This window comes from Tyto alba, unplaced genomic scaffold (assembly GCF_018691265.1).
Source record: "Tyto alba isolate M040663 unplaced genomic scaffold, T.alba_DEE_v4.0 Super-Scaffold_1000006, whole genome shotgun sequence".
In the NCBI taxonomy this organism is placed as follows: Eukaryota; Metazoa; Chordata; class Aves; order Strigiformes; family Tytonidae; genus Tyto; species Tyto alba.
This window is the reverse complement of record NW_024881272.1, coordinates 27892072-27906167: the sequence shown is the minus strand read 5'-3', so window position 1 is coordinate 27906167 and position 14096 is coordinate 27892072. Positions and strand designations below refer to the sequence as shown.

Below are 14096 nucleotides of genomic sequence, written 5' to 3'. Positions count from 1 at the left end.
CACATCAACTATCTTTAACAACACTGAGCTCACACAGCCTTTTTTCATCATCAGATCTTAATTTAAAATACCCTCCACCACCTGTATCACTGGCCAATTTACTGCATGACTACTAAAAAGAACAATAGAATAAAGGAACATGAAGGGCTGCAAACATCTTATGAATGTAGGCACAGAAAAGAAATGAACTATTTTAAAACCATCCATAAAAGGACTAGAAAATGTGAAAAGCTAAACATGCAATTCCAGTGATGCTAAAAGTCACCTACTCGGGTGGGAAAAAGTAGGGCCAAACTGTTCATGCCATCTAACCCAAAGTAAGACTTCAGGAAAGAGAGCAGAAACAACCACCACAAAAAAATCAGTCCAATTAAGCAGACCTGCCCTTCTCTGTACATCTGTGCAAGAGATGGGATGGACCAGTGAGGGGGGAAGAGGGAAAATAACAGCTAAACAGGTTATTTACCTATACAGTAAGGTTATTTTCAGTTATTTGAACAACTTACAATCAAGTGTATATGGAAAAAGCAACATAGTTTTAGCTACTGATTAGTTTAAAAACCAGCAAAATAAATTACCCTACAAACTGCCCTGTGGAAATCAAGCAGGAGTGGGTGATCAAGACTAACATTACATGACACTGAAAATGTTCTTCAGGCAACTGCTCTTTAAAGTTAGTGAATTCATGTATTTGAGGAAAAGGAGTAAAATTTTTAAGGTTTCACTACAAAATCCGTAAGTCATGATAACTGAACACAACCCACAAGGAAAAGGCTGAAATATCATACTACTGAGGTAACAATAGGTGAAAAAGATGACTGACATAATTTGGAGCTTTAATTTATTTGATGATCCTCTTGGGAATGCAGGAATCTGTCCCTGCCTCCTCTTCTGCCCCTGCTGTGGACCCCACCAACAAGCTGTACGAGCTCTGCTACTGATGCAATGTACTATCTGGTGCACAGAGATTCCTCCTGATGCTGGGGAGATTAAATACACCATGGGTCTATGAGGAAAAATTATCACCTTTTTGATCTGTGCCCAGAAAGAAAATTTTTTTTAAAAAATCTAACGAGTTAAATAGAGATCTAGCACCTTAAACTGGTCTGGAATGAAAAGACACTAGATGCAAAACCTGACCCCATCCTATACACTTAAAACCCTAAATGAGGAATTTAGATACATGAAGCTTAAATAAGTAGTCACAGTTCCCAGAGATCATTTCAGCTGCTTCTGCACAAATATTCTATTTAATGTTGCTTGCCCACTTTCTTTTTCATGCCTTATGAGATGTGTGATTTGGATGCTGCATAGCTGCTCTAAGTATCACATACCAATTTTCCGAAGACATGTGTATTAGCAAATCCCACTGTGGATACTTATGTTTGAACACTGGGAGACTGAAACAACACTCTCCAGGGCATGCCAGAGCACAGAGGTAACAAAATGAATAGATGTAAATAGCTCTGATGGAGAGAGAAGTCTTAGTGATAAGAACCACATCCTCAATTTCAAAACTGAAAGCTGGGCACCCACAGATTTCGGCATGCACATATGTTGGTGAATAACCTCAAAGGTTTTCTGTGAATGTCAGGGTACAGTCCAACCGGGGAGGTGGACCAGCATCTTTGCTACAATGCAAGAAAGGTTTGGAGAAGATGATTCAGCATCTTCCCAGCATGTCTGAAGGCCAGAGATGTCCTTGGCACCTTGGCTTCATGCTCCTCTCCCAGCTCCTAGCTAATGCTTTGCACAGCACAGCATCTACTCGGTCACTCAGTGTCTTGCCTGGCCAATTTTCAATATATTTAAAAGAATCCACAGTCAGTGCTGCAAGACTGAAAACAAAGGCAGCATATATGCTAGGTAAATATGTTAATATAGCAGTAACAGATACCAGCAATTCTTCCCTCCTCAGTTCTTTTACTTTTGGCTCATAAATATACATTTCAGTGCTTTCAGTCCTCTCATTTAGTTTTCTTCCTTTTAACTTTAGAGATATTAAAACTTGTGTTCAACATCAGACATCCTAAATTCCACAGTTTGCTTTTCTATTGTTACAAGCAGGATTCAACCCTACCTACAGAGTTAAAATATTTCTACATTGCTGTCAATGTTGTATAATACAGTTAGCAAAGTTTCAACTGAGCACAAATGAAGACATTTTCAAAGATTTATGACTGCATTTTTAAAATGTATTTACTTGTAAATAATGAAAGGACCTAGACACTGAAGAAGTCTAGACTTACCAGGGAGATTTACATGATTTCAGCCATTTTTTATGTGCCTATGTACGAGCACAAAAACCCTCATAAAAAATGTGAACAGGGTCTTTCAACTAGCATTGCCTAATTTTAGAAAAGTTGATGGATTTGCTTTAAACCAATCTGTAATACAGTGTGCTATACGCCTTGCACTCTGGCCAAATAATATCAATAACAAGAACAAAGAAAAAAACCTGAAAGAGGGATTAATGTGCTGATGTTTCCAAGCTTTGAGACAGCGATGAGAAAAAGATCTGGGGAAGAGTGTAAGGTGGCTGGATCAGAGGAGAGGTACAGCAGGAATCAAAGGAGACTGACAAGCAGCATGCAGAAGGGTTATGTCTCCTGCAACTTGCAATTACACTGGAAAGATGCAGAACCAGGGAAGATACAAGAGAATAAAGACAATAAAAAGTGTCAAGAGCTATCAATTGTCCCAATTACGTCTCATTAGAACAGCTGGCACTTACATAGAGTATTTTGTAATACTTACACTCTGTCTACTGTTACTATTTCATATATAAAAATCTCAATCACATCTGGGTCAACTCAACCACGCAACCTATCCCCAAACCTAAGGTGCTTAAAAGGAGAAGAGAAAGTTTGAAATGGCTTAACTGAATAAATCAAGATTGCCTCGTCTTCCAAAGCTTACACTTGTATTTGCAAGTTTCAGGACTTGAGAAGCTTCCTGCATACATCTATTTATTCTACTCCTTGAGAAATAAGGGTTAAACAAGCTGCCCCAGTAAGATACCCCAAAACCCAGGGATAAACAGCTCACTCATGAACATGGCTTATACAGCTCTTCAGTGTATAATTTCGATTACAGAAAGGACACTTTTCTAACAAGGAGAACAAAGAAGGTAAAATATAGAGGATAAAAGGTAGAAAAAACAGAAGCCACAGCAGTTCAAGGACCAATGCTAACTCTGAACCTTCCATACTGAGACACAAGTAGGAAGGGGCTAAATGCTGCTAAAAAATAATCATCTCTGGCTCCCCTTGCTCTCTACAGTTCACAGAGCTAGCGTCTTGGGATCTGGATGACTCTGATCAGGAAGCCCTAAGTTTCTCCTACCTGATTCTCATGGATTGCCACGTGCATTTGTGGTTTTCTTTAAACTCCTCTTTGCAAAATGTCAGACATATCTTAGACGATTTTTAGCTTCCTTTAAAGTAAGGCAAATGAAGAACAATGGGTATTTTCACCACTTTTTTAAAAAAGAAATCCATTCAAAACATGTTACTAGCTATAAAAAGAATTGTTTAAAGGCTAAACTTCCTAATTAATAACTCTAGTTACAATCAGTAAACAATGCATATTTAGTGCTTGAGTTTCAAGGGATCTGTACAGCTGAGCTAGAGAAGTTGGCAGGTTAGCACCCAAGACCAAGTTTACTTCTGCTCTGTACTACCTCTTCCACAGCCACAGGCAGTATGCTTCCTTCACTACTTCAGACTGACTTTTAATGTAACAGGCAAGTAAGAGAGTTGAAGCAGTAGCCAGGCCACTTCTGTTTTTTTCCAGTCGGAACAAAACTGTACATAACAGCATGAGCTCTACCAGTCCTGAGATAACATGGATGAATTAACCTCACCCAAGGTTACACACCTGCAGGGGAGGTAGTCTCTCCAGACCCCCTTGTACAGGCAGTTATGGGAAGTGGTCACTTCCAAGGTACAACTCACCTGTCCTGCTCTAGAAATCTCTTTCGGAACAAGATAACACATGCTCTTGACTTTGCTGTCTAAGCATTAAGCAGCTCTCCAGTGACCACCAAGGGAAACTAGCTCAGGTAGAAAGTCCATCTTTGGTCAGACAAACCCCACCATGGATTGACCAGGTGTCTAAGGCAGATGGTCACCAATTGATGCTCACCTAGATACAAGTTTACCTGAACTTCAGCCACCCTGGGGGCTCTTACCACCACAGTGCAATCTTTGGTGTAACTCAGCATAGCCATTCTTACATATGAGTAGTAATTCAAGGAAGGCAAGCTTCAGACCGTACAGGGAACCAGATGACAGATAGACACAATGCTAACACTAACTGCACCCGTAACAGCTACACAAAACAAATATTGCAAGACTACGTTGGTCTGTACATGGGCAAAGACTAACATCTCTGGAAGCATGTAAGCATCTTGTCAAGAAAAGAAACCCAGCAAGATTTTTTTCATGAAATGCACACTAGATACTCCCTTTAATAATGGAAGCTTTGATTCTGGACCGTAACTCCAAACAGTAGAAGCCTCAAGAAAGGGTTCCAGTACATCCAATTTATGACTGTTGGGAAAAGCAACAATCATATCAAAACAGCTACTCTGAAAACCTATCCAGCTACAGGCCATCACCCTGCAGTTTAAGAGTATTTCACTTCATTGCTTGAACACATTTATATTCTTCCAGGCAGTTTTCCTGATGTTTTATAAGGATTCCCCAATGCAACAACAAACGATCTTTCTTTTAATAGTATCACTGGATGCGTTGTAACCTGCATCTAGGGACACCCTGCTCTGCTCAGATAAAACTTAATTGTTCTTCTGACATCGAACAATGAAGGAACTTTAATCTCACCTAATAAATGAATCAGGCCTTTATTTTTAACATTTTCCATAGCCCTAACACCTACAGGAGCATGTATCAAATAAAAAAAATTAACTTCAAAAAATGTGTCAAGAGAACATGGATAACCAACACACATGTAGTGAGCAAAGAACATATTTACTTTTTAAATAGTGTCAAATAATTGATTAGATTTTATTCTGCTGTGGTAGAGGTCTGACTTCTGTGAGTAAAGGAAAACCAGAGATCAGTGATGCTGTGGAACATCTTACAAAGAAAGTTTCAACTGTTGGCGACAATTGGCAAAATCCCTTCAGCTTGTCTGTATTGTCTCTTTCCCCAGATTATTTCCTTCAGTTTCTATTGCCTGGATGATCTTTTGCTTTCTGTCAAAATCCCATATAGTATAGGTGCACACCACAAAACAATGTGGTTTGGCAGTAGAAATTTCAGCTCATGACCTTTTAGGTTAATGGCACTACTATTTAGATGCTATCATCTGTTCAAGAAGCCACCCTCTTCAGCTGGTTTGGGGACTATCCAGGCTGGTGGATGACATGGCTTTATCTAGTCCTGCCTTGTCACTTCTCAGCTGCCATATGCTAAGGCACAAAGACTTTGATGCTTAGGAAACTCCTACTAGCACAGAATGCTCCTCAGCAACCCAGATTACTTTACACACACCAAACCTTTTCTTTTGCTCTTTCCACTGGCATCAGTCAGGATTTAAATTTAAGACTCCAGTCATCACCAAGAACCTCCATACACATGGCCTGTGTCGACAACATCACAGACTATGAAAACTTCCATGATAAAGACTACAGCTCTGCACATGTTGCTGACAGATGCAAGGCTTCCTGCAGTAATGAACTCCCTGAATCTCATAACTTACTGTTCCATGTGGAAAGCAGGGCCAACCTTTCCTTCCATATCGTAAGTTCATAGCAGTTATTTAAAAAAACCCATCTGTCAAAATGCTATTGCACGTTTCACAAGCTTTTAAGTAATGAATGGAGGAAAAAACATCTCACAAGATAGTCACATCAACTATGCAAACCAAAGATCGGGTACTAAAAACGAATGTTGGGAAAAAACAACTTGTAAGTATACACAGTAACATCTTGCTCTGAATGCTTCCACAAGATGCTGATAGAAATAATTTTAAGACAACTGCAATCAAGCTTAATGAAGGCTTTCCTTTATTCAGCTGTTTATAAAAACCTCACAACTTCTACAGAAGAGACTGATTCTAAGGTTCAGATTAAGATGGACAGGCCAGATGCTCTGATGTACCCAATTTGCTCATCAGCACTTTCCTATCCTGTCCACAAGCTCAGCCTAACCATTCTGTTAAAGTATGACTGCTGAGCATCAGAGCTAACGGGTTAACAGAAATGTGAAAAAAAGCACATCAGCCAGTGACAGTCCCATAACAAAAGAGGATCCCAAATGCATTGTTTGATGCTACATAAGCAACATAACCTGGCAAAATTTCAAACAAGTTTCTAGTAGAATGATCTGCAGAGAGCAGCATGAGATTCAGTCAGACACGGAAGACGACCTGGGGCCATGCCACTGCCAGGTGTGCTCCTGGGTATTGAGTACCCTGATCAGTCCCACCTGCAGCCCTGCCTCCAGGTCCACATGCTCCATTTAAGCTCACGGTTGGGGCACAGAGAGGGGAAAAACCCCCAGCCTTTCACTTTGTAAGGAGACCACTTTACCCTTGAGAAGCTGGATGGGAAAAAAGGAAAAGCTGCATACCTCCAGCTGTGATCTCCAATAATACACCTCTCAAGTGCAGGGTTAGAATTTTTGACAGTCCAACATCTGTAGGGTAAGATGGGTTAGATGCACTGACATGCACACAGATCCAAAAGTGTGTGTCTACTACATGCAGCATCCAGTATTACTGATGATTTCTTTTAACTGTTGTTCCATAAAGAGTAGTTAGTTCTGGGTGTTAATAACCCTGATTTAGAACTCTCTTCAGCAATATATCTCATTAGCTAGACCATCTGTGTAAAGGGAACAACCTACCCTGTCACAGCACATGGAGCCCGGGGCTGACCTTAATATCTTCCCCCACATACCAGCAGAGGACAAGAGAGGAGAAGTCTGGCACTGGTTTCTGTCCTTCCTGCTGCCAGAGTAAGATAGCCAGGCTGGAAAGCAGGTTTCTCACCCCTCCAGTCACATTGCCAGCTGTGGGAAATGTGGAGTGGCAACTTCTCTTCCTCCTAAGGTCCCACTGGTGAAATGGAAAATTTGGGTGTCCTGTTAGCATTAAGATATCACCAGACTCTGACTTACTGAGAGGCTTCACAAATCACGTGAAAGAATAAAACCTCCTGACATTATTCACAGCCACTGTAAATTACTTAACAGACTAGAAAGTGCCCAGCATGGCATGGAACTGCACTGCAAATATACAGTATTTCTTGCTTTTCATCATCATATTCCTTCCTCTGTATCACACATCTGCTAAGACAAGCTACAAACACTGTCTGGCAGACATAGGTCCTACTCATTACTCTTCAACCAAAAAGTAAATTGCCTGGATTATGAGATGCTACCTAGGATGTCAGTAAGTGTATACAAGGTGCTTTATCTCTTCTCATCATAGCACAGGAGAAAATCTCCCACATATCATGGCTGCTAGCAGGAACCTTGTCCCATGGAAACACTTCTCAAGTTTCAGCATTCAGTTTTGCCGCTGTGCAATTCACTTCTAGCTAAGGGTTGAGGTCAAATTAAGGCTTTTCCTGGATGTTTGCTTTCACTAGGCTTGTAGTAGTTAAACATCTCTGAAAGTTCCACCTTTCTGTCATCCATTCAAGAATTGCCAGTGGGTTAGAAAGCTATTAAGCAAGGAATACATGACCAACAGACAAGCAGGACAGGGCTTTTCTTAGGAAACTAAGAACAAAACCAAACAAAAGCTATTCAAAAACCACTGTACTTGAAGGAGGAGCAACAACTAAAAGCTGTTGGCAAGTGAGAGACCTGGAAACAAGAGTGTAAGTATCATCAGACCAGCTTTGTATCAAAACTTCTCTAAACGAAGCTTGCTAATCTCAGCCCTAGAAACAGTAATAACCTCTCTAGCAAAGCCATGGGTGCTTAATACAGCTCTACAGCACGACCTGAACTGGAGCAACCAAACCTCGTTTGTACATCCCCCTAAGCAGCATAGCAGTCACCCTTCTGCAACCCCACAGGAAACTGCACTCAGCCAGCTGCTGGGTAACTCAGCATATCTCTTAACAAGCTGATTAGCTGGGGTATTATTACTTACATAAATTGGCATGCATGAGGAGGTAATGTAAGTCTTCTGTAATCTACAGCCAGGTCTACAGCAGAGGGTGGGCTTTAGGATCCTGTATCTAGTAGGAGAATCCTTTCAAGAAGATCATGTATTGAAAATTTAGTGGGCAACTTTTCCTTGCCCCAAGGGTGCCAGGCCTTCTCTTCTGACCTAGAAAGCTCCTCCAGTAAAAGTATTTATATTAAACAATAACCATTTTTATATACTTTAGAGAATTTGGGATTCTACACAATCAATGAAAAATAGCTTAGCCAAAGATGCTTCACACAGGTTACTGAAAGTAAAGAGACTGTCGGGGATGTCAAAATGCATGAATTGGGGTGCAAAAACACTTAGTAAAAGAAATTTGGAATTACTCATTTGTAAGGGAAAGTAAACACAGAAGTATATACAGTGAACACATTTGTTGGGAAGGTCAGGAAATCCACTGTTTATGTATTACCCATAAGAAAGCCATCAGTGCATATTTATTTTATAGCAAGCCATTGTGCCTAACTGAAAGAGACCTAAAAACCATGGGCATACAAGCTCGAACAACAGCATGATGCAAAGACTCTTTAGCTATACATTGCACAGGAGGACAGTGGTTCAAATAAAGTCAACTGTGTTGGAAATAGTGCATGAAATCCCAGAAGTGACAAAACTACTAGTCAGTGAAGAAAATGAAAGGAGCCAAGTGGAAGAAATCAATCAAGAAGAAAAAGTAAGCTTTTTTATAAAGGCAGGCAAGGGGCCAGATAACATAAATGGACACACATGCAAAAAAAAAACCACAGAAAAGTGTAGTTTTATCTCATAATAAACTAGGAAGCAGGGACAGATTTGCTCCAAACTAAGGAATGACAGCAAGCAGCAAGGGGTACAAACAATTTTTCTTGCACAGGAAAAAAACCCCACCTTCTAATGCAAATGGATGAGCTGATTAACAACACTTGCAGAGGCTGTTGTGAAAGACAGGTGAATGGAGAGAACCCGGGGGAGACACTAAGAGCATGTAAACCAAATCAGGGAGCAGCTGACTGCATTCAAAAGGAAGAGGCTACAGGAGCACTTAGAAACATGAAAACAAGAATATGACCTAGGCTGTATGAAGCACCAGTAAACATACTGAAATGGATGGCAATAGGAGGCATCTGCTCAACGTACTCTTAAACTGGAGAAGTATAATCAGTTTTACAAATACCATTTATTATTACTTTCTATAATCGGGGGGAAGCACCAGAACATTTTTATTTTTACTTAAGTCGTACAAAACCCACACAGAAGCTACACTCTTTTTCAGTACTAAAACCCAACTGTTGAAAGCTGGGGAAAAATCCTTAATTTATGGAAATCCCAAACCCAATCCCCCAGGCATTAACTTTAGATCATTACGGAAACAGACTGCATATTTTCTCTGTTGTGAGGATACAGAAGTATCCTTACTTTCTTTAAAAATAGTTTACTATGTCAGTGAAATTGCAGATGCTTCTGTGCACTTCAGGGACTTCAAACACTGCATCAGTTATCTGAATAAGTAATGAAAAGACATTGTGAATAAAATGGTTCACCAAGCCTGGTTCACAAGTCAATTGCTTTCTGAATACAGTAATACACTGTAATATTTGACGTGTTATTTCTTTTTGCAAAAGGTCACGAGTTTTCTGTGCTTCTATGCTATATTTGCTGCAAACAGTTCGGGAAGAAAAACAAACTGACAAAATATAAAAGGGTGAAAATAGTACAACACTTTAGATCCTCCACTGGAACTTTCCTAACATTTAGATCCTCCACTGGAACTTTCTACCCCAAAAAGCCCACTGAAACCCCAACTCTTAAGTCCAGCCGAAGGGGAAACATGAAAATCTCACCAGCAGTTCAGGCTAGTGATAAGCAACGTAATGCTTTAAAATGCAATCTTCGACAAAGTGGACTAGGTCACAGTAGAACACAAAATGTCTGTCTGTTGAACTATTGTTTCCAAAGAGTCTCTCTTACTGGCACCTGGAAACAGAGCAAGCATAAGGCTGATTATCATTTCTGTAACCCCTAAGGAAAACTATCATACAAGATGTTTGAGTAAGAGCAATGCAGTTCAAAGGCAGCATTCATAAACAGAACAAAGACTAAACAAAAGGCTAAACAAGTACATCATAATTAACAACTACAACCAAACTTTTAATTAAGATATGTAAGAAAAATCAAGAAAAGCTAATTAAAAAACCACCAGCGTATATACTTTCTTCAAAAAATCTGAATTGGTACTGTGAAGTAAACAGGCTAATTGGAAGTGACCACAATTATTCTGTCACTGTTACTGAGTTCAGTCATGGTTTTTCAGCTTGCTCTTTAATCCTACATCTTGTTTGCACTCCTTTGACTGCAGGATTCTTCCAGTCCTATTCTTCAAAAAACTGAGCAAAAGTGAAGAAAATGCCACAGAGATTTAACTTTATATGACAGGCATACTTTGTCATTAGTCTTGAGACACTCTTTTCTGCCTAGGACAGTCTTATTCTTACAGGGCCAGAATTATTATTATTATACACTCCCCCCATTCATCCTAAACAAATCCAGTTACTACAAATGGATCCTGATACATTGCTACATCAATAATGCTATACTCCGCATGTTTTTCTTTTATCCAGGCAGCTAGACCAATATAAAATCTGTGTGAAATCACATCATATTTTTACTGTTAGGAATGAACTTCCCTTAAGGCTAAAAAGCCGTTACAGATAATAGGAATCTAACTGGCAATATTAAGGTTTTACTTCTTCCCTCTTATATACTACCCTTCCATGAAAATACATCTATTCTCATTACTTTTGCCATTTTTCAAAACTGTTACTGGGCTGATTTGAACAGTAACAGTTAACGCTGATAGAAACAAGCAAAGAAAAATGCTGACACAACCTAGAGTTACTTAAGAACCTATTTGCTACACATCTATTTCTAGAAAATTAATAAAAAGTTGCTGACTCCCAGATATAATAACCCCAGGTATACCTATGCAAAATAAAAATAAGTAAAAAAAGGAATTCCCACCCAATCCCAGAATGCAGACAGCAAAATGATCTGCAATTAACAACTTCTGCCTCTCCCTAACACAGGGTTGGCATGAATCCCAACACCCTACTGAGATATACATCAACAATTTCTGCTTAGCAAAATCATAGCAGGAACCATCTTTCAGAAAGTTATTTCTGAAGCTATGTGGAACAAAAATTCTACTTTTTAAAAATGCAGTCTTACATTTATTAGAAATTGACAGGCTTTAAAAAAAATTCTGGTCTGGTATACCACTACACATTAGCCCAACACCTAAACTAAGGAGGAAGAGTTAGTTCCCTGCCTTCAGCAATGTTTTTTCCAGGACCATTTTTTAAAGTTAGAGGCTGCAGGGCTACCACTCGTTTGAGGTCCTGCCTGTAACTTCCAGGCTATTCTGGATGGAGTGCGTCACCTTTTCCTCCTCTGCAGAAGCAGGGTGGTCTGAATCTGTAAAGCAGTCTTAATGTCACAGTACACTTAAGTCATTCCTCAGACTTCTGAATTTGAGGCATTTCTTTGTATTGAGACAAAAATCTAGAAAAAGTTCTTCTAGTATATGGCTAAAAAAATGTAACTGTTTCAAAACTCCTTTAAAATTTAGATAAAAACATACATGCCTGTGCCATGCACCTCACTAGCAATGCTGAACTGAAACAGTGCATGAATCTCCATTTCCTCAGACCATTCCCAGGTTCCTCAGCTGCCAAAGCTAGACAAGCACTTTCTCTCTAGTCTTTATTTTTCTGTTCAATAGGTGAAGTAAAAGACTTATTTTTGTGCAAAGGCTTCTTCCTCTGCATAGCAATAAGCCTCACATTGTAATTGATTTTTTTTTTAAACGTCATTTAAATTATTTGGGTATGATTTATCTTTCCTTACTTCTTCCTAAAACATCTCAGAATATTAACAATGAAATAAATGTAGTAATACTCTAACATCTTCAAACATTACCTAATTTAAGAATCTAATTTACTTTTAATCATTTAGGCTTCCTCACTATTTTGTAAGTGCATAGTAAAATTAGACTATCAATTTCGTTTTTGCTTTGAATATGTTGCAGGTTCTGCTTCTCAACCACTAGAACAGGGTTCTTGTTCAAGGTTTCAAATGTTGTTCCAGATCTTTTGAATTAAAGGGAACTGCTTTAAATTTATTTTAAAAATTCTGAACTGCTCTCCCTCTCCCTTTTTACAAGAAAAGGCCAAGTGTTGGCACAAAACTAAACATACAGTGTACCTGTGAAATAGTATTACATGGCCTTCTACTAACACAAAGAGACAATAGAAGCCTTAAATGGTGCTGAGGGTGCCATTGTGTAAAATGACCTTCCAACGAAGTCAGTGGGAGACCTGCTTAAGAACCAATAAACAAATTGAACAAGTAATGCAATATGAATTATCCTACTCTAGCTTTGGTGAGATTTAGAAGATGATTTATCACCACAGGCAGCCCTACCTACAAGTCTCCAGAGCCAGTATGAGTTTACATTTCTTATTCAAGATGTGCCATGGCACTTAAAAAGCACTCAAAGAAAATATTTACAGAAATACATTCTTCTATGTGCTCAGTGATAACACTTTAGCAATATATTCTTTTTATATAATACGGAGTAACAAGCAAACAGAAATTTCAAGTATATCAAAGTTACTGTTTTAATATCTTCGAATACTTGGTATTAGTTGTCTACTGCAGGAAAAGAAACGCTATCAGCACAAAACCGGTGCTAGCTTCCATAGTAAGCATTATGCAATTAAAACTATACTGTCATGGGTAAAATTTTTAATTAAAAACACCTTAATTGTGCTAATCACAGTAAACTAGATTAAGCCTAAAACTCTTGAATTCACCACCATGTACGTGCGTACTGAATAAAGAGAAACCATTTGCAGAGAGTCATTACACCAGTGAATTTAACCTTTTCTTTCTAGTTCTTACACATTTGGTGCAATCAAGCCTCTAAACCCACTCACTCATTAAAGGTCGTTAGCGGCGGAGGCAGCCTCCCGCCGCACACCTGCCCCCTGCCCCCCCTCACGCACCCACGGAGCTGGGAGCAAACCGCTGGGGGGGGGGGGGGGGGGGGGGGAGACTGGGAGCACCAGAAAAATCCAGTGTACACGCTCGCCTTCCAAAAACGCTACTTTGCAAAGCGCCATGGAAAACTACCGCTTTTTCAGAAGGTGTTTTCTTCGGAGGCGGAAGCCACGCACCCGGTGCGGTGCGGGTCAGGCGGCCTGCCCCCCCCCCCCCCCCCGCGGGCAGCACCGCCCGCACCCCCCGCCCGGGGTCGGCCCCAAGCGCGGCCCCGCTCCTGGCAGCCCCGACCCCCGAAGACGGCGCCACTCGACGCCCCGAGGGCGGATTTACCCCTCCGCAGCCCGAACGGGTGAGCGGGGTGTGAGCAAGGAGTGGGCTCCCCCCGCCCGCCACCACGGCCGCCCTTCCCTCCGCGCCCCGGGAGCCCAAGCAGAAAGGGAGGAGGCGCCAAAAAAGCACCGGCGCCCCCTCCGCACCGCCATCCCGGAAAACCACGTTTCCCGCTTCGTTCCCGCAGATGCTGGTGCACCGGGGACATCGCTCCCGTGTGCCCGCCCCCCCTTCCCCCTCCCGATAGCACTTCGCGGGAGCGGGGGGGGAAATGCTTCCTCACCGCGGCTTGGACGCGCATCTTCTGCTGCAAGAGAAGCGCGAGACGCGTGCTGCCGGGCAGAGCGCGACGGCGGCACGTGGCGATGGCGGCTACGGGGTCTCCCGCGCAGCCGGGCGGGGCGGGGCGAAGCGGAGCGCTGCACTACGGAGCGCGGCACTACAGAGCGGCCTGAGGCGGCTCCGGCGCCATCTTGGTAGCGGTAGTGCTGGGAGAAGGCGGGGGGGGGGGGAGGAAAGGAGGGTAGAATGTGTGG

The 14096-nt window shown here is 41.2% G+C and overlaps 1 protein-coding gene across 1 annotated transcript in view; it reads right to left on the bottom strand.

The window, feature by feature from the left end:
- Window positions 1–13876, bottom strand: part of ELAVL4 (ELAV like RNA binding protein 4) — an 82309-nt gene extending 68433 nt beyond the window's left edge. Inside the window, exon 1 of the mRNA XM_042808256.1 lies at window positions 13844–13876. Coding sequence (XP_042664190.1) covers window positions 13844–13861 — 18 coding nt within the window. The 5' untranslated portion in view covers window positions 13862–13876. The remainder of the gene's footprint in view (window positions 1–13843) is intronic.
- Window positions 13877–14096: the final 220 nt, after the last annotated feature.